Source organism: Hoplias malabaricus, chromosome 10 (assembly GCF_029633855.1).
Source record: "Hoplias malabaricus isolate fHopMal1 chromosome 10, fHopMal1.hap1, whole genome shotgun sequence".
Classification (NCBI taxonomy): Eukaryota; Metazoa; Chordata; class Actinopteri; order Characiformes; family Erythrinidae; genus Hoplias; species Hoplias malabaricus.
The window spans coordinates 37,820,238-37,842,712 of NC_089809.1; the positions used below are offsets into that span (position 1 = coordinate 37,820,238).

The 22,475-nt window shown below is 40.0% G+C and overlaps 2 protein-coding genes and 1 long non-coding RNA gene across 11 annotated transcripts; 2 read left to right on the forward strand and 1 right to left on the reverse strand.

Moving 5' to 3' along the window:
* Nucleotides 1–2,570: 2,570 nt before the first annotated feature.
* LOC136708760 (serine/threonine-protein kinase pim-1-like) lies at nt 2,571–9,223 on the forward strand. Of its 4 annotated transcripts, none has more exons than XM_066683538.1 (7): nt 2,571–2,661; nt 3,749–4,053; nt 4,493–4,603; nt 5,107–5,482; nt 7,173–7,349; nt 7,491–7,586; nt 7,786–9,223. In XM_066683538.1, exons 2-6 carry the CDS (start codon nt 3,985–3,987, stop codon nt 7,580–7,582), a joined length of 825 nt encoding a protein of 274 aa, XP_066539635.1. In that variant the 5' UTR covers nt 2,571–2,661; nt 3,749–3,984; the 3' UTR covers nt 7,583–7,586; nt 7,786–9,223. The 4 variants fall into 4 exon arrangements, 3 of the variants coding, with proteins under 3 accessions (XP_066539635.1, XP_066539634.1, XP_066539636.1); XM_066683537.1 differs by lacking the exon at nt 2,571–2,661 and adding an exon at nt 2,845–3,070; XR_010804379.1 differs by lacking the exons at nt 2,571–2,661; nt 7,491–7,586; nt 7,786–9,223 and adding exons at nt 2,845–3,070; nt 6,310–6,636 and having other exon boundaries at nt 7,173–7,283.
* LOC136708761 (uncharacterized) lies at nt 5,366–10,232 on the reverse strand. The gene is made up of 3 exons (XR_010804380.1): nt 10,130–10,232; nt 7,502–7,615; nt 5,366–5,448 (listed from the first exon to the last, which is right to left on the reverse strand). It is a non-coding gene; the product is annotated as an uncharacterized lncRNA (long non-coding RNA).
* Nucleotides 9,699–20,877, forward strand: LOC136708759 (uncharacterized). 6 transcript variants are annotated; one of them, XM_066683535.1, is made up of 7 exons: nt 11,181–13,100; nt 13,397–13,493; nt 15,256–15,332; nt 16,589–17,575; nt 17,661–17,819; nt 18,365–18,457; nt 19,659–20,877. In XM_066683535.1, the coding sequence occupies exons 3-7, from the start codon at nt 15,300–15,302 to the stop codon at nt 19,980–19,982; spliced, it is 1,596 nt and encodes a 531-aa protein (XP_066539632.1). In that variant the 5' UTR covers nt 11,181–13,100; nt 13,397–13,493; nt 15,256–15,299; the 3' UTR covers nt 19,983–20,877. The 6 variants fall into 6 exon arrangements, with proteins under 6 accessions (XP_066539629.1, XP_066539633.1, XP_066539632.1 ...); XM_066683532.1 differs by lacking the exon at nt 11,181–13,100 and adding an exon at nt 9,699–11,168 and having other exon boundaries at nt 13,397–15,332; XM_066683536.1 differs by lacking the exons at nt 11,181–13,100; nt 13,397–13,493 and adding an exon at nt 9,699–11,168.
* Nucleotides 20,878–22,475: the final 1,598 nt, after the last annotated feature.

Here is a 22,475-nt window from a genome sequence, read left to right on the forward strand (position 1 = left end):
TATACACTACTCTCATATCCCATTACTGTCCAAGTGGAGGAAATGTTGACTTTAAAGTTGAACAGAAAGTTTCACCGCCGACAAATCACAGATATCTTCAGCTGGAGCTTCCTCAGAAATCAATTACATTTGTGATTTTAAAAATACAGGTCAATATGTAATTAGAAATATCTTAGAGATAAACATATTAGCAATAAGTTTCAGATATCTAACAGTTCACTGTAAGGCCTACCTTACTCTTAAATATTATTATTACTATTTTGTGTCAATTAGAAGAGCCCCAACTTTAGACACTTTTAAATCAAGACTTAAAACACTCCTATTTGAGCAGCTACAGCTCAGTTTAAAATATTCTGCACTTTTCTGTAACGGCATTTTATTTCTTTTCATTTATTTTAAATTGTTTTAATCATTTTACTCTTTTTATGTAATTGTCTTATTGGAAATTTATGATTTTATTCTGCCTTTTAATTTAATTGTTTCTATTTCTGTAAAGCACTTTGAATTGGTTCTGTATGAAAGGTGCTCTATAAATGAACTTGCCTAGAATGTATCTTGTGAAGGGTCCAGCTATTGACTTACAGCTTTTTTTTATTTTATCAAGCTGCTTTCTGTTTTTGTTCCTAAACAAAAATAATTATTGAGAAAACAATAAGGACAGAGCACGTGTGAGTTGTGCAGTGTAAATGTGTTGAAGGCTGTATCAGTTTGGTAATTTCTTATTGTTGTAAGATAAGGTTGAGGCGATGATGTCTAGGGTTCTATGATGTGATTTATTTTATCATTTTTAATTTAACCTTTATTTTACCAGGGTAGTGATGTTGAGATCAAAAATCTCTTTTACAAGTGAGATCTGGCCCAGACACAAGACAGAACATAAACACACATCACACTCTAAACCACAACAAACAAAAATCCAACACACACACACACACACACACACAGAGATATTCATTAACAAGAACAAAGGTGTGTTTAAAAGTTACTTTACATTCATTCAAAGAAATAAACTGCTCTAAGCTCAAATATTTCTGAAGATAATTCCATGCCAAAGCTGCGCTGTAACTAAAAGCTGTCTTTCCAAATTCAATCTGAACTCCAGTGTTATATAATGAATGGAACGTAGTTAAACACAGACCTATTTACAGATAAAATGTAATGAAGCCTTACCCTTGACAGGATGAGGCTTGATTGTCCATGACTGGTGTCTAGACAGGAGCAACAATCAGACTGTCTGGTTTTTAAGGTCTAATCAAAAAGATCAAGAAGAATATTGTATTTTCATCATTTGGAGGAAATGTGAAATCAGACCAAGCTACAGGTGAATAACGTAACCCTACACTGTGTGTTTTAGACACCTGACTTCACAGCAACATCCTGTCTCTAGTCGTCTCTGTCTTTACCTCACGAAAACAAAAGTAAGATCATCATCCTGTTTTCTGAATAAAATAAAAAAACACTGGATACAACATTCAGAACAGAACAGAAAACTCAGTAAAACATGAAGGATGCCACATAACACCAGAGTTTCTTGAGTTTAAATGTGAATTACATTTGGCTTGTGATGAAATCACTTTTCTGAATTATTCTCTGATTGTGGCAGGACAGAATGCAAAATTATTTTGTTGCAGAAGAAAAATAAGCACAGTCTCATTAAACTATTTATTAAAAACTTTTATCCAAGCCCAAACATCCCCTACCTTCTGATGTGATATTTATGCACCTCATGCAGTCCATGTCCAATAGACATCTGCAGTGATGTTTAAGCTGCACTTCAAGCACTCACCTCCACTGTAAGCATCACATGCTCCACAGGAAACCACTTAAAAAACAGTCACAGTCCTCAGCATCTTTCAGAGCCTGGGTTTTGGCTGAAGCCTTAGAAAATATACACATAGTTTTAGGTTTACACAGGGGTCAGAGCTGAAGAAACAAAGGGGCAATTGTGAGGTGGTGAGAACTGCAGATATAGATTTACTACTCCATAATGTTCTACGATTGTCAGGAAACATAGGGATTTACTCCACTGTATTCACCATTCCTATTCACTCATAAGCAGCAGGACATCAGGGACAGTGGGGACATGTCCCCTTCATTTTCTGGTGGATGGTGGGTAATGGTGGATTTTAAAAAGGCTCAGCAAACACAGACATAAAATGTTTCATGAACATTTCAGTCCCAGCACTGACTTCTTTTTATTAATCACTCCTTTCCGATGACTCTGAAAGCCAGTTCTCTATAAAAGTATCTTCAAACTGCTTGCTATGTTTATTCTACCATCTGAGATTTCCAAATTGTTTTAAATTTAATGAAAATATTTACTACTTTAAACTACTAAATAACATAGACACAGACCGTAGAAGTTACCTCCAGGAGAAATTTTATTTCGTCTTTGAAACATATGCTGAATTACATTATTTATTACACAGCCTTAAACACTACTCTGACTGTGGGTCTATTACTCATTATTTCGGAGTTGATGACGTCAAGACACGACTTGGAACGTGACGTCACTGAGGTACCGTTGCTAAGAACAATTCCAAATTCAAACAAAGCGATTTTCTCTGAGCGAAACTGTGACTTTCTTTATCATTTTCTAAAATACTGTTTGACTGTTTTTACTTTTCTTCGGAGAGAAAATGAGGCGCCAGGAAGCAGCAGGTGAGTGAGAAGGCTCTACAGCGCCTTCTGCTGGAGAATGACCACAACACATTTCCAAAATACAGCGCTGTACCGCCGCCGGGGGGCACTGTTTCCCCGCGCTAGCAGCTGAGACTGGAGAACTGTTCCTAACCGGAGCTGTTTTCCTGCAGAAATATCTTCACAACGCTTGTGTCCCGCTGTAAAAACACAGTTTGTAACAAAGCTGCTTTCTGTACGAAATGAGCATCAGTGCTAGCGCTAGTAATCTGAATTTACACCAGTCCCACATTCGTGCTAATAGGTAGCTAATTTAGCTAGTGCTACCTGTTTACAAACTATCAGAATAAACACACTGGTTTGTTTTCATGCATTGTGGGGACACTACATAGACATATTCATTTCGCGGAAACGTAATTTTACTTGGTCCGTAAGTATTACCATCTTAGTCCTAACACCACACCTAATACTGACCTCAATATAACTTTTCCCTATCTTTAAAACACGGTTTAACTTAATTTTATTCTTGGAAAAGTCCTTGGAAAATTACACACAGCAACAATCCGGTTGAGTCCAAGGCTGGACCGTTATTTTTCCGTTACTCTGAGGGTAGGCCTCAATCAGTTTTCAGACGTTTTGCTTTTGTTCTTTAATAAACTTCCAGCGCTAATATCTACTTTATATTTTCACACATAATGTGTTCTGACCTTGTGTTTAAAAAAAACACTTTTTCTTATGCTCACAGAGACGTTATAAACATTACTTTGATACAGAACAGTTCAGGCATTCAGATATATTTAAATCTGAAGTGAATAAATGAACTAGAAATATATGACATTATTATGATATTAAAACAAATTTGTTTTGTATTTTGACATATTGTTGCATTATTTCCAAAATAAAAACCTTTCCAGAACAGGGCAGAAACATACTTAATATTTAATGCTTTTATTCCAAGTGATTTTGGAGCATTGGTCCGTGGGCTGTGAAATGTTGACCCAGTGTAAAGAGCAGCTGATGGGTTTAAATGATGTAGAGAATGGTTTTCTCTGGACTGCAGTGATATGTGAACTCACACCTTTATCCTCACTCCCTTCATTCTGTTTAGCCGTAGTCAGCACCGAGGGCAGTGTCCGAGCGAAGGAAGCGAGGAGGAAGTGGACACAGCCCAAGGTCAGAGCCCAGTGTCGGGCTGCGGCGAGATGCCACCTGAGACGGGTAGCTCTGTACGCCAGGGACGTGACAGAGGTCAGCAGGGGCTGTGTGGCACATGTGCCCCCTCCGGTGGACCCTCTCTTTCCCCTGGCACAGGCCACTTGCTTCATTGCATAGAATCACAGACGTATGGACAATGAAAGGACCATTCTGACCCCAGTGTCCCGTTTGGCCGGCCGACTAAACGGATTCACAAGTGTAAGAATGGGCTTTTTCTGTAAGAACAGTGTGGAGATGGTTTTAACTCTGTGACAGTGTTTGGGGCGAACCATGTTTCAGAACCATAGGCTTAATTTCTAGAGGAGGGGATTATTCTGATGCACTTTGGAGTGAGCCCTGAGACTAGATTTTATGTCCAGACACCTGCATCTCATATAAGAAGTAAGTTGAAGGTGCACCACACCACAATCTTCATAGAGAAGCATTGATAATAGAAAAGGATGGACTATCTGCACATGAGTCTGAAGTCACCATCTTCAGTGTCCAGTATTGGGCAGTGGGGAATGAAGCCCCTCATACGTTTTGAGCACCATCCAATGTCTTATAGATGAGCTAAAAAGATGTGTTTAAACCAGAACAAATCATCCAATGTGACCTCACTAGTGCTCTAGTGGCTGACGTATGGATTGTGTTTCAGCTCTTTTTGGGTGACTGTATAAGAAGGGCCCTCTGCTGGGCACTGGTGCGTTTGGCTCAGGTCGCCATCAAGTTCGTGTCCAAGGATGTAGCTGAGGAGGAACTGGATCTTGTGAGTTTTTTTCAGGATTATTTTGTTTATTTATATGTCACTGATTTTAAAACAAAACCTTGTATCTCCATTTTGATATAATTTTATAGCACTGAGTCAACAGTGATTATACACAGCTCCTAGAAGGTAAATCCAGCCAGGATCCAATCCACTTTCTAGTATCAGACTTTTCTGATCTCATTGATGATGTAGATAAGCTGTGGTGGACTGTGCTCAGTTAAAGAGGGACACCTTCCATTCTTCAAAACGTCTGCTTCATTCTCTCACTGAGATGTAAACACATGCTGAGTGATCTGATGTGACACTTACACACTCAGATTTCTTTACAGTGGTGACAACACCAATATATTTAATGACATTATATCCTTTTACATCCGTCACTCTGAAAGAGTTTATTTACACCTTAACAATGTCATTATACAGAAATTCTACAATTCTACAAATATTGTCCATAACTTTCTGTAACTTTCCTTGCTGCTCCTCACTGTCCTCCTCCTGTGCAGCCTGGATGGGGCCGTGTTCCTCTGGAGGTGGCCGTGATGACCCTGACCAACGAGGGTCCTGAGTGCTCCAATGTCCTGAAGCTGCTGGACTGGTTCAACCAGAAGTCGCGCTACATCATGGTCCTGGAGCGTCTAGAGCCCTGTCAGGATCTGAGCGCCTTCTGTGACGACCACGGCGGCCGTGTAGGTGAGTGTTTCACTAGGGTGGTGATGAAGCAGCTGCTGAACGCCCTGATCCACTGCCAGCGCCGTGGAGTCCTTCACCGGGACGTGAAGCCGGAGAATGTCCTGATTAACCCAGACTCCCTGGAGATCAGACTCATCGACTTTGGCTGCGGGGACCTGCTGCAGACGTCTGTCTATGAGTACTTTTCAGGTGACTGACCTCAGACTAACTTTACCTCAAACCCAATGTATCATTTTCTCAAGTTTAACCCTAAAAATTATGAATGTTTGTCAGTACTAAGTCAGCCATCTCTGCCTGTTCAGACTGCACTCTTATTGTTGGTCATACCCCTGTCAGCCAGTCCTTTTTTTATAAGAAATCTCTGTGTCCTGTTTGACGCCAAACTTTAGCTTTGTCCCACATATTAATATCTGACTTATCTGCATAATTCCATCGACAAGGTTTTGCTATACGCCATCCTCTGCTTTCCTTGAGATCGTAGTGCATGCCTTCATTACATCACGGCTAGATTACTGTATTTCTCTATCCTATGACTTACATTTTAACACACTTTTCCCTCTTCAGTACATTCACAATTCCACAGCCAGAGTCCTAGTACACACTGAGAAATCTGCCCACGTCACTGGCTTCCAGTTACAAAAGAAATCTATTAAATCCAGCTGTTGACATTTAAGGCCTTGCTCCGACCCAGTTGTTTCCTCACTCCTATTTCCCTACACCCTTTTTCACAAACTAAGATCTTCAGGTTCTGGTCTTTTAGCTATTCCTAGTTTTAGACTTTCTCCTCCGGGTGGCGCTCCTTGGAACTCCTTAGCCCCCTTCTTCTGCACTTTCCATCTTCTCAAAGTCAAAATCCTAACTTTTCTCTGAATATTTTAATTGTCTTTGATAGTTATTCATTCATGCTTTTATTAACAGTTTTTATTCACACTCATTTATAAAGAGTCCTTGGCTACGTGAAAGCCTCTATGTAAAGTGTAACATTCATTCATTCATTGTCTGTAACTGCTTATCAGGGTCGCGGTGGGTCCGGAGCGTACCTGGAATCACTGGTCGCAAGGTGGGAATACATCCAGGAGGGGGCACCAGTCCTTCACAGAGCGACACATACTCACACATTCACTCACACACTCATACCTATGGACACGTTTGAGTCGCCAGTCCATCTACATATGTGTGGTTTTGGACCGTGGGAGAAAGCCGGAGCACCCGGAGGAAACGCGGACACGGGGAGAACACACCTCACAGACAGTCACCCGCAGCGGGACTTGAACCCCCAACGCCGGGACCCCGGAGCTGTGTGACAGTGACACTACCTGCTGCACCACCATGACGCCCTAAGTGTAACATTATTATTATTATTATTATTATTATTTTTATGGTGTGTTTCTATCTGGAGTTTTGTTCATTTTTATGTGTACACAGTTGTTTCAATTGAAGTTACCCTCTCAGTTGTACACACACAGCTTGTAATCACCATAGAATAGCAATTACAGTAAAACTTAATGTTCTTGAGCAGCTGCACACGAGCCTAAGCACCTCCTGCCCAAAGCCAATCGCTGACTAGAGGAGTATAAATTGACCCTAAATCCACGAAGCAGCAGTTTTCATTTTGTTGTGTCTGATATGTAAATCTTTAAAAGCTGTAAAGCACTTAGACAGATGTCTCACTATTGGAACACATCAGCGTTTAAACACTGAAGTGTGGTCAGTAGCCAGACTGCTCATTTTATTCTTTAATCACTATAGTGGGCGCTCAGATTTGTGCTAAATTTACAGCTGTTTTTTACCCTTCCTCCTCAGCATTCTGACGAGCATTCCTGCTAAGAGATATGAAGGGAATAGTACAGTTGTGTATTTTGTGTCTTTGTGTCTCCAGGCACGCTGCAGTACGCTCCTCCTGAGTGGTTTCGGCACAGGTGCTATCTGGCAGAACCCGCCACTGTCTGGTCTGTGGGAGTCCTGCTGTTCCAGATGCTGTGTGGCTACCTGCCTTTCAGGGACATTCAGGGCATTTTACCGTCTCAACTGCGCTTCCCTGAAGGACTGTCCACAGGTAAGATTCTCCACCCACACACACACAAACAGACAGACAGATACACACATCCCCCTACACACACTTCAAGAACTAAATATTAATAAATAAAATAATTTAATTGGTCAGTTCTCATTGTTCTCATTGACTGTTGTGTAACAGAGTGTCGTCACCTGATTCAGTGGTGTCTGAGCGTTGAGGCAGCAGACCGTCCCGCTCTGGACCAGATCCTGCTCCACCCCTGGTTCCAGTGATCAGGTCAGTGCAGATCTCCCAGTGAGTTTCATCTTTAAAACAGTTTTAAAATGTGAAAATGTTTAGGAAAATACAAATCCATTCATATTTCACTGACGTTCATGTACTGGAGTAAAGGTAACTAGTTACTAAAAGGACTGAGTGAGATGTTATTACATCATGTCGTCACTGATCTAATGTTCAGCTGGTTTTCTTTGTTTAGGAACAGCTGAGCTGACAACATCATCTGCTGGAGGAACACCTCACCCCTTCACCCTCCTCCATTCCCTTTGGACACGACCCCATTATCCTTTCACATTTTGTACATAGCACACTGTAATATACTGTAAATAGTAGTTCATGTAAATAATAGGTTTTGTAAATAATAGTTTAGGTTAATTTACTCATACCCTGTGAAAATAGACTGATCAGTCAAAACATTACTGTGACCTCTTTATTTCTAAATTCGTGGTCCACTGCATCAGCTCCACTGACTAAATTAGTGCACTTTATAGTTCTACAGTTACAGTGTTTAGCTCTGCATACTTTTAATATTTAGCTCCCATTTCCATCTGTTCTTCAATGGTCAGGACCCCCAGAAAGCAGGTGTGTGGGCAGTGACATTGATATGACTGTGGTGTAAGGCCGATTTATACTTCTGCATTGACTCGTCCCAGAGCCTATGCCGTGGGCTTCGTAAGAGCCGTACACATTTATACTTATGCGCTGGTGTCTGCGTCTCTCTGCAGTTACACTGAGACTGCTGTCTGTGGTCTCACTAGTATGGAGAAGTTGTTCATGTTCCTGTACTTCTTCGGTTCAACATAAACAATGTCCATCTAACTGACCAATCACAGTTATTGCGGTCTGCGTCAAAACAATACCATTTCTGGAGAGGTGCGCATCAGGCTACTATGGAACGCCTTTTATTATGGAACATCTTTACGCTTACATTGATATCTGTGTTAACATGGAACTTTTGTACATCTTAAGACCATTGTATGTCATAAGATGAAAATGCCTTGTCACTTTTGGATGTTTAAAATTGGGTGCTTCCACACCATCGGCATCAGAGGTGGAAAATCCAAACACTGCAAAATACCCCCCCCATGCCATAGATTCAATGCAGAAGTATAAATTGGGCTTGTGGTTTAGTGTGGATCAGACACAGCGGTGCTGTTGGAGTTTTTAAACACTTCTATGTCAATGCTGGACCAGAAATACCACAAACTGTGCAGCAGTAGAAGAGCTACTGTCTCTGACTTTACGTCTACAAGGTGGGTATGTTTAATAGAGACGAGTGTTTGAAAACTCCAGCGCACACTCACCCACAGCCACCGTATCAGTGTCACTGCAGTGCTGTGGACAATCGGCCAACCAATTAATACCTGCTCTGTAGTGGTCCTCACCACTGGTGAAAATGGTCAAAGGGGGATTAAAAACGAAGAAGAACAACTGATTTACTAGTCTTTAATTACACAACCACAACGTTTATCTTAATGAGGAGTTGAGCTGACAAGATGGACAATGAATGCAGAAACGAGGTCATTGTGACTTGGCTGATCAAGGAAAGTAGTCAACATTAGAATTTATTAAACACATTTACTCAATTATTAACACATTAATAAAGTTTAGTAATTTAATAAAACTATTAAACACATTCACTAAACTATTAACTAAACTTATTCACTAAACTATGTTAAACATAATTACTAAATTATTTATTAATGCAGTTTATTCAACTATAAACATGTTCTATTTATTAAATACATTTACTAAACTATGAAATAAAAATGTGTTATTTAAACATATACTAATGTATTAAACATATTAAACACATTTAATGTAATTAAATATTACAGTACTAAATATATTTATTTAACAGTTAATCATTTTAAACTTAGACCTATTCATTAACTATATATTAAACATAATTACTATTTTTAGTTCTATTTATTTAACTATAAAATGAAACATTCATTAACTATTAATTAAAATTATGTATTAAACTAGTTGTGTACTGAAATATATATTACATCTATTTTTTAAATACATTTATTAAATGTTTAAAAAAGAGTTAAAAAAGTAATAAAACGTATTACACGACTAAGCTTACTGATTATACTATTAATTCAGTCTATTAATCATTAACTATTTTGAAGAGGAAAATGTTTGGTTTTGCTGATTGTATAAAGATGTAATCGCTGAGTGGGCAATCGGTAAGGATGCACAAATTAGAGAAATTCCACCAATTCTATTTATTCCGTCTCCCAATGTACATTTACTTCAACAGTTATGTACATGTGTGTGTGGGTGGTTCTAGAAAAACAAAATAATTTCTCTTAACACAATAATATTGAAAAACATTACTGAACACAATTAAGTACTAAATAGTGTTAGTAAGTAACCTAGTAATGCTCAATATCCTTATATAGCCTACATTAATCATTGACTTAACATTAGCAGACTTAGCATTAGCAACTAAATTCAAAGCAAAGTATCAGAACAAACATCCTACATACGCATCTCAGACATTTTACTGCAGTATGTGGAAAACAAATACTCACGACTCTTTGGACGCACACATTCACACACACCAAAGAGGATCACCAAGAAAAACTAAGAACTATTCCACCAGCACCCCAAATGTCTTCAATGCCTTCTCTCACATAACCAAAAAAACAACGGAAATTTCCAGTCACTTTTAATGTGATTTTTACCAGCTGGCCTCCAGGGGGCACTCCTCACACACTGACCACACATAGTTAAATGCTCTGATCTTCACAACAGCCGCCCCCAAATTTGTTAGGCAAATTTGAAGTTTTCTATTGCTGGTCTTCCTTAGGGACTGCTGGCAATCTAATGAGTCGACTAACAGGTCTGATGTAGGTGTGATCCTTTACACGAACTTCTGCTGTGCGGATGAATCCATCCGCTCCTGGGAAAACTTGAATGACTTCGCCAACAGGCCGAGAGGCTCTGGGAAGCTGGGGGTCAACTATCATCACCACTGTATTTGTTTGAAGGGGTGATGTTTCAGCCTGCCATTTAGACCGTGTCTGCAGCGTGGGCAGATAATGCCGAAGGAACTGTGCCCAGACGCGATCTGCTAACACTTGACACACTCTCCAAGATCGACGACCTAGCACCTCTGTGTCATGATACAAAACTTGTGATAGTGAGGGATCCAGCCGCCCCATCAATAAGAGATTGGGTGTGACTGGGTCAGGAGTGGCAACATCTGAAGACACATACCCTAATGGCTTAGAGTTCAGAATTCCTTCTATTTCTGTCAGTGTGGTACTCAGGACTTCTGATGTAACTAACTGAGAACCTAAACTGGCTTTAAGGGCAACCTTAATCGACCTTATCTCTCGCTCCCAAGCTCCTCCGAAGTGAGGAGCACAAGGTGGGTTGAAAGAAAACTGGATTTGTTGGGTTGCGAGTTGATCCTGTAAAGAGGGACACATGGCTCTAAAGGCTTCTTGCAGCTCCCGTTCCCCTCCCTTGAAGTTGGTTCCCTGATCAGAGAGCAACTCCATCGGTTTCCCACGTCGTGAGACAAATCTCCGTAGAGCCAAGAGGAAGGAATCAGTATTAATACTGGTAAGCACTTCAATGTGCACGGCTCTGGTTGTTAGGCATTTGAATAATAGACCCCAACATTTTTCAGTTTGACGCCCAACCTTCACTTGAAATGGACCAAAACAGTCCATTCCAGTAGAAAAAAAGGCTGGTTTATGCAGTCTAACCCGGGCTGAGGGGAGGTCTGACATCTTTGGCACAATTGGGTTAGCTCTCCATTTCTGACACTCGGCACACTGCCGTTGTTCTTTCTTTATAGCTTCTCGACCTCTGAAGATCCAATATTTCCTTCTTAGTTCTGCGAACAAGCGCTCAGCACCTGGATGCTTTAACTCCCTGTCTGTCTGCTGAATGAGCAATCTGGTGATAGGGTGTCTTGGGTCTAATACAACAGGGTGGATTGTATTCAGCTCAAGTTCACTGCATCTACGCAAGCGACCACCCACTCTGATCAGCTGCAGATCCTGATCAAACTCTGGTGCCAACGTTATCAGGCGACTATTATGAGGTAGTGCTATTCCAGTTGTAAAACACTGAACCTCTTTAGGAGAACTTTCCAGCTGTACAGTTCTTAGAAGCCTGAGTTCTGCTTCTTTAAAATGTTCCACTGTTGGGTTTCCATTTACTTCAGCTGCCGCCCCATGAATACGGTGAGCTGTCATAGTAACCAGGTCACTGAAATTATTATATTGTTGAGCATCTGGTATAACAAAATCAGGTGTTACTGTTGTCAGTAAACAGGTGGCAACTCTCCGTAACTCATCTAAATTATCATTGATGGATTCTATGACATTAGGTGGCCACTGATTTGGTGGTGTAGATAGAAATGAAGGACCACATGCCCATCGACTCTTCCTTGTCAAGCTGGCCAGCGACTTTCCCCTTGTAAGGTCATCAGCTGGATTTTCAGAAGATGTCACATACCGCCAGGCTTGCAAATAAGTCAACTCCTGTATCTCTGCAATGCGAGTAGAAAACCTTGTAGCGACAGGTGTCAGACTTGATCCATGTAAGGACAGTCGTAGAGTCTGTCCACATTATGACTCGATCGGTTGTCACAGTGAGCTCATTCTGTAGCACTCTAGCCAATTGTGCCCCAGTGACAGCGGCACACAACTCCAGACGTGGCATGGAAAGTTGTCGTTTGGGAGCCACTCTGGAGCGGGCTGTTAGAAAGGCCACCTCAATCTGTCCATGAGTGTCCTCTGTTCGAATGTATGCCACACTGCCATAAGCACTTTCTGAGGCATCACAGATGATGTGCACCTCCTGTTTACTGTCAGTATGATCTAATTCAGCCTTCACGTAACAGCGAGGTAAGCAGATACTGTCTAGATGCTGAAGTTCCTCTTCCCAGGTCTGCCAAACAGTCAGTAAATCTGCAGGAAGCAATGGGTCATCCCATTCCCTTTTTTTTTTTTTCCACAACTGTTGGACAATGATCTTGGCCCTTGTCGTGTATGGTATGAGGAATCCAAGGGGGTCATACAGGCTGGCCAAGACCCTGTATATATTTCTCATTGTGGTAGGATAGGACTTCAGCATCCGTGACTTATATCGCAATGTGTCTGTCAGGCACATCCAACGTAACCCCAATGCCGGCTCTTGAGGCTCCATGTCATTATGGTTCAACCACTGCTCATTGCTCTTTGATCTGCACTGTAAAACCTAACACTGTATGCATTTAAAAAATCAAGTCGACATTACTCATTTTTTTACAATTAGCAGACATCACTTAATCTTGGTAAGTAGTTTGTACTATCTCTTTGAATGACCATGTGTACTTGATGTTTCAAGAAAAAACAACTCAATAACCCAAGTTTTAGCTTTCTTGTTGGTCACGTGAACACACCCAGTCTCAGAACATTTCAAATGGCGGGCACGGATTCCAAAAGAGCTGTTCATGTTGGCTGATGGAGATGTGAATTTTCCTCACTTCCTTTCTCGTATTTAGTAAGCATTCCCATGTATAGTTGTATGTAAGTTTTTTTTCTGAAAACATATTCAAAAACTGCCTGTCAACAAATGTTAACAAACAGTTAAATCAGATAGCTAGCCGGATAAGTTCTATCTGTTGGAGCCTAACCTAGCTAGCGATAACTAAACAAGCGCTAAAGTGCTGCGGATAAATGGTTAAAAGGGTTTAATTTGACACGTAGCTAGCTAATTAAATCTACACCGCTCATGATTCCTCAAGACATTTGATATGTTTTTCTGAGTCGGTTTTTTCGTGTTCGCCCTTTTGATAGACTGTGCTCTGTTTCGTCTGATCCAACTGATTCATCATACCGCTGCTCATTCCCAATTTTCGGCGGGCTGCGAAGCTGAGGTCTCACGACGCACAAAGTAAGCCAAGCTAACCCTGGACTGCTAGATATTGACCATAGATATGTATTTGTGCCATCGTTTTAAGCCGCTTTAACGACAAACAAGACGTCTCATGCAAAAAACGCAAACTCTTTGACCCGTTCTTTCTTAACTGGAGCTGTAGTTTGCTAGTTACAGTTTGATGCTCCGTTCCATTTTATTCATTCATTTATATATGTTTATATATATATTATTCATTTATATGCTTCAATTACATTCGGGTGGCTTTAACCGCTTTTTTCAACCAGACTCATATAGTCTTTATATTCGTACGGCATTCCCATGTGGCTTTATAGGAAGGCAGACTGAACAGCTTGTTCGCTCACGTTTGTCTATCTTGCAGACTGAGAAAGGATGTTGTGGAAATGTAAATACTGTCAATTCAGCACTGAAAAAAGAGCACAGCTACTAAGGCATTTTCGCTTAAAACATGGGGGCTACACAAGAACTGTCCCCTTCCCCTGCCTTCATGATAAATGCATGTGCACATTTAAATCTGTGAATGCCCTTAGGACTCATTTATCTAGAGTCCACTCAAACTCTCGTGATAACCAAACTGAAAGTTCTAAGTTAAGTTTCAGTTGTCAGCTGTGTGAATTTACTGAGCCTTGCACTATGGCAGATTTTTTTTCTCACCTTCGCAGTATTCATCTAAGGGTTAATCAAAGAGTACAGTGTCCTTTTTCTGACTGCAGTTTCCAAACTACTGTGTATTCAACATTCAATGCTCATCAAAGTAAACAACACAGGACACACACTTGGAGAATGTTTAAGTCTGAAATAATTTCAGAAATTTCTCAAGATCATGCATATGATCTTGCACAAGAAGGAATGTCAGATGTAGACACTCTTGAGCTAGAGGACACTGAAGAATCCACAGTTACAGATCTTCGGGATCTAACAAGTCAGTTGGAGCATAATTTAGCATCTCTTTTTTTAAAGATGCAAACCATTCTTCATGTACCAGAGAAATCTGTGCAGGAAATAATTCAACAGCTTAATCAAATACATCAGTTGTCACAGCCCTTACTACATGACTCAATTAAGGGTATTCTCACAAAGTACTATGACACTATAAATGATTCAGTCATTAAAGCTGTAGTAAACACAGTTTCAGAGAGCAATGTCCTTTTGAAATTCTGTGGCACAGATGGTCCTTTATCTACCTCGAAAAGACGAGCATCATATGTTTTGAGAGAGTTTCCGATAGTAATGCCAGTGGAATATGTGGTTGATAAGGGCAGGAAATCTGTTGTGTATGTACCAGTACAGTCAATGCTGCAGAAGCTATTAAACAAGCAAGATGTTCTGGATAGTGTCCTATCAACTGAAATGAATTCCCTGTATGAATACCAGTCTGTCATGGATGGTTCTAGTTTCAGGGAAAATGACTTTTTCAAAACAGAAGAATTCAGAATTGCTTTTGGTCTTTACATTGATGATTTTGAAATTTCAAATCCACTAGGAACTTCAAAGAAAAAGCACAAAATGTGTGCAGTGTACTGGGTGATTGCAAACCTTCCTTCAAAGTACAGGTCCACGCTCCATACAATTCAGCTCGCTCTCTTGTGCAATACAGTTACAGTGAAAGAGCATGGTTATGCCAAAGTTTTGCAGCCACTTATCAAAGACCTGGTTTCATTAGAACAGCATGGTGTATATATTGAGAATTTGGGGAAAAGTGTCAGGGGGACAGTTTTATATGTTTCAGCTGATAACTTAGGAGCTCACTCTCTTGCAGGATTTCAAGAAAGCTTCACAGTACAGCGATTCTGCAGGTTCTGCATGGCAACAAGAAGTGAAGCCCAGAACAGAGAGGTGAGTACCAGAGACTTTGAACCTCGCACTATAGAAAATCACAATAAACATGTGGAAATGGTGAGGCTAGACCCTGCCTTGAGTCAACACTATGGTGTGAAAGGTGGATGCTCATTGACAGATAATTTGGAACATTTTCACTGCATCAATGGCTACCCTCCTGACATATTACATGATCTTTTGGAAGGAATTGTTCCTGTTGAGCTTTGTTTATGCATTTCAGACTTCATTGCCAAGAAGTATTTCACTTTAGATTTCCTTAACCAGGCAATCAAGTTATTTGCATATTCATTCACTGACAAAACTGACCAACCTCAGCAAATTGCTAAGAACTTTTCTAGCAAAGGGACAATTGGTGGAAATGGCCATGAAAATTGGACACTACTTAGGCTGCTACCACTTATCATTGGTCACAGTGTCCCTGAAGGAGACAGTGCCTGGGAAGTTCTAATGCTTCTCAAAGATATTGTGGAACTGTCTGTGGCACCAAGGCACACTGAGGATTCTGTTAATTTTTTGGAAAGTAAATTGTCTGAGCACAGAGAGGTGCTGCAAAGTACTTTCCCCAATTTTCACTTGCGACCTAAACACCATTTTGTGGAACATTATCCTGAACTGATTAGAGTGTTTGGTCCTCTTTCAGATGTGTGGACAATGCGTTTTGAGGGCAAGCATAAGGTATTAAAAAAGATAATTTGTGTCTCTCAAAATTACAAAAATGTTGCTCTTACATTGGCCACCAAACACCAAAAAATATTGGCTTTACATTTGGATTCCAGCTCATTTTTCCGACCCTGCATTGAGATGGACAAGGTTAGATCTGCGTTGGTCTCATCATATCCTGAGAATATACAGAACTCATTTGATGAAGTAGCTCCACAGACCCCTTCAGTTCTTGTTGCAAATTCTGTCTCTATTGATGGAATTAAATACAGTGCAGATATGATACTCTCTGCTGGTTCGTGTTCAGGGCTCCCTGAATTCAAACAGGTAACACAGATTGTTGCCATCAACACAGAGATCCTTTTTGTATGCAAAGCAATGACAGCATGGTACAGTGAACATTTCCGATCGTATGAAGTGTGCAATGATAGCTTCCCACCTCTGTGTGTTATTCGGAAATCAGAGTTAAATGATTTCTTTCCCCTGTCAGCTTACAGAGTAAAAGGAAAACTGATGGTGACACCAAAGCGATTTATTTTTTGCTGAAAGGGTAATCTTTTTATTTACTATTACTTTTATGTTTTTTCTACTAGATGGCTACAAATTCAAGAATGCTTATGAGAGTCATTGTCTCAGAAGCTGACATTAGGAAAGTAATTTTGCCTGCAAAACCAGCCTCAGTTGAAGAGTTAATATGCCAACTTCAAGAAACTCTGGTATTTGATTTTAATTTCACACTACAATTTGAGGATCCAGATTTCAATAACTCGTTGTGCAACCTGACCGACATATCAGAGCTTCCTGAAAAACCTACACTGAAAGTTATCCCTACACTACAGATACTGCCTATAGGTGCACCCATTGAGCAACTGAGTGATTCACTCAGCAATGCTGACACTGAGATACTTTCTAATTCTTCATCTCTTCAAAGAATAGGTCAATGGCCAGACGAGTTTGATGTCCCACTTTTCAGCGTCGATGTAGAATATAGGCTTCGACAGGGAAACTTGTCTCATCTCAAAGATGGTACTCTTCTGAAAGTCACTAAAGAGCTCAAGCACGAAATCTTGGAGAGAATAGCTGAAAGAATGTACACATTCAAAGCATATCCAGATGATGCAGAATATGATGAGGTTGCTGCTGCACTTGTAAAGAAACACCCATGTCTCACAGAGAGAGGTTCACGCAATGGTTGGAGTGGATGGAAAAACAGCCTCAAATTTAAGATGGGAAACTACAGGACCAAACGGCGGAAATCAGGAAGCCATGATGTTGCAGTCAATGGTGGAAAACGTGGAATGAATTTACCTGATGGAGAACCGTCAAGAAAGAATATAAAAAAGGCAAAAAAATGTGAGATAAATTTCTTGCCAGACTTCCCTGATGGTCGTGATCAAACTAGCCTTGAAGCTGCCCGCATTGTTTTGGTTGAAGAAATGCGGAAAAGAACTCCAAGTGTGATGACTGTAAAACACAACATGGATCTCTCTTTTGCCCTTCGCCGAAAAGAAGTGGTGGAGAAGAAACCTGCAATTTGCCAACTAGTGGAACGATGGCCTGCTCTTTTCCAAGAAAATCAGGTATGAATTTGTGACCAAATATTATTTTAAAGGGAATGATGTCTTTTGAGCACATTTTTGATTTTTTTCCTCTTCTCTCTATAAGGTTTACATGGAATTCACCAGAATTGCTGGGATTGATTTAAAGCAGAACTTTTATGCAGGTCTTGATCAACACAACTGTCGACTCCTTGAGGTTTTCAGGACCAAGAGGGGACTTACTGGACATATTCTGTCAAGGTTTCTACAGCAAGCCAATGTTCATGTATGTATTTTTCTTATTTAAGTAAACTTTTCTATTTTATAGTTTGTTGTATGATTATTAGCCACTATTAGGAGTCTATAAATTAGTAACTTACTATCTGTGTAAGAGATGCATTTTGTAAGTGCAGATACAGACTAATCATTTGGCTAGCATGCATGTCAAACACTTGTCACTGTTCAATCCCTTATCGTATGATGTGTACTGCTGATGGCCAAAGAAAAACATGCATTTCTAAAATGGAATCTTTATAGGAGAAGGTAAAGAAGGTCTATAATTTGAATAAAAATGAATATAAAAATTTTTCCAAGTAGTTTGGCAGCATTTCTAGTTGCCCATTTGCCCTAAATTATTTAAACAATGTAAAGAAGATTTCCTTTTTATAATTGTGCAAAAAAAAATCTCCTCCATTCAAAAACAGCAAGCCAGTATTGGTCCTGCATTAGGAAACTGAGCATTGATGAAAGGCAAAATGTGTTTCACAACTGATTTAGCAAGTGGGATATATACTGATATCTATTTATTACTGTTTTTATTTTCCCATCAAGATCTCAGAGCCAACAGTCCTGCGAACCCTAGCATTAAGAGGACTCCCTGTCATCCTTGGAGATAATACAGAAGATTTCTTCAAGACATGCTTTGTAAGTTAAGCTATATACACTATATTGCCAAAAGTATTTGCTCACCCATCTACTCTCTACACTCATTGCCCATTTTCTATGTTCCACTTACCATATAGCTGCACGTTGTAGTTTTACAATTACAGACTGTAGTCCATCTGTTTCTCTACATACTTTGTTAGTCCCCTTTACTCTGTTCTCTAATGGTCAGGACCCCCACAGGGCAGGTACTATTAGGGAGGTGGGTCATTCTCAGCACTGCAGTGACACTGACATGGTGGTGTGTTGTACTGGTGTGAGTGGAGTTATTGCTCCACCCTGTAGAAGTAAAGTCAGAGACAGTAGCTCGTCTAATGTTGCACAGTTTGTGTTAGTCATCCTCTAATCCTTCATCGGTGCTCACAGGATGCTGCCTACAGGATGACTGGACATTTTTGGTTGGTGGACTATTTTTACTCCAGCAGTGACACTGAGGTGTTTAAAAACTCCAGCAGCACTGCTGTGTCTGATCCACTCGCACCAGCACAACACACACTAACACACCACTGCAGTGTCACTGCAGTGCTAAGAATGACCCACCTCCCTAATAGTACCTGGTCTGTGGGGGTCCGGACCATTAGAGAACAGAGTAAAGGGGACTAACAAAGTATGTAGAGAAACAGATGGACTACAACGTGCAGCTATATGGTAAGTGGAACTGAGAAAATGGGCAATGAGTGTAGAATGTAGATGGGTGAGCAAATACTTTTGGCAATATAGTGTATTCTTATTTTGTAGCTGAAAATATAGTGAATGTTTAAGCAATTATATACAAGAGGAAGTGCTAAAAGGTAATTTTTTTGTTTACTAACATTCTGTGATCTAAAATATTTTATCAGGCATCCTACTGTTAAACAACACTATTTATATGCTAATAATAATAATAATCAAGGATCCATTTATAATTTCACAGTTATAAAGTTTATGAGCAACAGGCAGTACATTTGGGTATAAGTTATAAATTGCACTGTCAACTTTTTTTTGGAATATGCTGCAGGCCATGAATGGATGTTGGCCGGAGAAAAAATATCCATTCTGTTTGCAATGACATAGAAGAGTGAATTTTAGAAAGCTTTCTTTTTATTTGCATTTTCCATACAACACCACTTTTTCAGATTTGTTTTTGTAACATAATGCAGTGTGTTTGAATGACTGACATGTAATGTTTTGACATGTTTTTAAGGATGCTGATGATGAGCAGATGTTCAGCAGTATTGCTACTGGGATCCTCATTGTGGAGCGTGATGAAGGAGGGCATCATCCTCACTCCCTGTGCTTGAATCCATTGTCTGTGGGGATCATCCTTGAGGGTAAAGTTGTGATGGACAATCTTCATGACCTCCCACAAGCTATGTGCCTTTTGTTTGGGCTCACTTACGCATTACACCTTGACTACCCAAAGTGTATGAGCTACACATTTGAATTCATCCAGCGGGTGATATTAGGTTTAGGCCACAATAAACTAAAACCAAAATTGCAGTCTCTGTTAAATCAGCTCCTTCTCTAAAGCTGTTGATTGGTTAGTTTTTGGTCAGCAGATTTATCATTACTGATAATCCAGCTAGTGAGTTGTCTTTATTTTGGGTATTAAGAAACGGCTAATCTTTGAAAATAGTAAATAGGTTCTAATACATCACTGCTGTAACATGGAAAATAAATATTTTTATTTTTGCATCATTTAAACATAGTAGATGACACTGTAAGTAATCGAGGATGAAAGGACAAGTAGAAATGGTCAACAGTTGGAATATAACTTGTTATTTTAATTTCCATTCAAGGTTAACACCTTGGCATTTTGAGATTCAATGTTTTTATTGGGCAGTTACAAAATGAACATTGTCAACTTGGTGGTGTATTTGTGTTTTCTTTCCTCTCTCTTCTTGAAATGTTTGCATTAGTTCATGCACTAAAACAAAAAGCTTTTATTTCTTTATGAGTCAACAAGAAGCTTTATCAGCCATTGTAATTACTTGTTACATTGTTTAACAGTTTAACACAGGAAGTAATTCATGGAAAAATCTTTGTAATTTCATTGCAAACACTTCCTTAATATTGAAAGTTTTTGTCTGAGAGACTTGGTTTAAAAAAAACAAAAAAAACGTGTGTTTCTGTATCAGCACTGTCTTATTTTAAAGATTGTATGCACAGATGGAATGCCAGTTAAATGGTACAGTGCCTTTAATCTGTACCAAATTATCTTGTGGGTTATGTTTTGTTTGTACCAAAATTCATTTGTTTCAGTGTTCTTCACTGTGAAGTTTTAAATGAAGTGTGCAGTAAAACAAATGTTTCCGAGGTGTACATTCGCACTGCATGGAGCTTTGTGAAGTATTGTCAAAGTTTTGTCACTTTTTTTCAAACTGTTGTGTGAAACTGCCGCTCATTTTAATTAAAGTATAATTTGATACCATTATTGTTTGTAATTATGTTTATTTGGATTTATTCCAGTTGTAATATTAGTGAAACCGTAATTTAGAAAATGTTGGGTATAAAATTCATTCAATGTGCTTATCTTGATGAGTGACAATAACTTTTTATAATTATTGCAGTTAACTTAACTGAGCTAATTTAATCAGCTGTGCAGAAGTTATATTAACTTAAAAAGTTAAGTTAAAAGTACACAACATATTGAGTGTCAGGTACTTTGGATTGTCTAATGAACTTAAAGACATGTGTTAGTTGAACTCAATGCACTATTACAACTTACTGAAATAACCAAGTTTCGAAAACTTAATTCATTTGAGGCAACGAATTACCTCAAATTATTTGAGTAAACTTAACTTATTAGGGTTTACAGTGTGATCTCCTCAGGCAGGTGACATATAACCTCTGATCGGTTACTTGCCCATTGACGCAAGTCAAATCCTCTTTCACTCAAGACAGCCATCAATGTATCAACCATCATCCTGGCTTCACTCACAGAACGGAAACTCTGGAGCCAATTGTCGACGTAAAAATGTCTTTCCACCACCTGACTAATTTCTGCTCCATCTTGGCTGTGGTCACAAACATGCCGCTGAAGAGCGTAGATTGCACAGCATGGTGAGCACGTTGTCCCAAAGGGAAGGACTTGCCACTCGTAAATGTCAGGTTTGGAGTCTCTCTGTAAATCACGCCAGAGAAATCTCATAAGGGAGCGATCCTCAGGTAACAGCCGCACGTGGTGAAACATTCCTTTTATGTCACTGCTGATCGCAATTGAATGCTCCCTAAACCTTAGCAGTACACCAAGAAGAGAGGGCCCCAGATTTGGGCCAGTCAATAGCAGCTCATTTACATTCTGGTCCTTATAATTAAAGGAGCAATTGAACACAACACGGTTTTTTCCATTATGTGTCACTAAGTGATGGGGGATGAACCACGATTCCACACTGTTTTTTTACCACATCAGGTTCAACCCTCATTACATAACCTGATTCTTCCAACTTTTGGAGCTCTGCCTTGTAGGCCTCTGCCTTTACTGTATCTTTCAAGAGTCGCTTCTCTGTTGCTCGCAAATGGGGAAATACCACTTCTGGTGCTGCCTTTAGTGTGGGCATGTTTTTAACTCGTAGCAAGGGTGTGGCATAACGGTGGATCCCATCAACTTCAACACGTTGTGTTTTAGCCTCCAGCAAGTCAACAGCCTCTTTGTCCCGCTGTGATCGAGTCACCTGTTTCTCACTTTGGTATGGAAGGATATCCAACTGCCAGAGCTTCTCTACCTGTGGAGTTCAGAATCAGTGGAGCATGTAGACAGAAGCAGGCACTGCTGAGGACTAATTTGTTGTTGCATGTACTTCACTGGCCCTTGCAGGGTCCACCCAAGTCGTGTCATCACTGCTGCCGGGCCACCGGGAGGCCCAAGACGAACTGGCTTGACAGGGGTTATTAAGTGTGGGTGATCAGACCCTATAAGTAGAAGTGGCCTAACATTCGTGAAGGGCTCCAGAGGAACTGTCTTCAGGTGCTTGAACTTCTTCTTCAATCTCTCTACTGGGTAACTATGTTCAGCCAGTCC

Coding starts and splice junctions, on each gene's coding strand:
- LOC136708760 (XM_066683538.1), top strand. CDS start 3,985: ATGGACAATGAAAGGACCATTCTGACCCCAGTGTCCCGTTTGGCCGGC. Junction 5,483..7,172: donor TGTCTATGAGTACTTTTCAG/GTGACTGACCTC, acceptor TTGTGTCTCCAG/GCACGCTGCAGTACGCTCCT. Junction 7,350..7,490: donor CCCTGAAGGACTGTCCACAG/GTAAGATTCTCC, acceptor GTTGTGTAACAG/AGTGTCGTCACCTGATTCAG.
- LOC136708759 (XM_066683532.1), top strand. CDS start 13,869: ATGTTGTGGAAATGTAAATACTGTCAATTCAGCACTGAAAAAAGAGCA. Junction 17,576..17,660: donor CTCTTTTCCAAGAAAATCAG/GTATGAATTTGT, acceptor TCTCTCTATAAG/GTTTACATGGAATTCACCAG. Junction 17,820..18,364: donor TACAGCAAGCCAATGTTCAT/GTATGTATTTTT, acceptor TTTCCCATCAAG/ATCTCAGAGCCAACAGTCCT.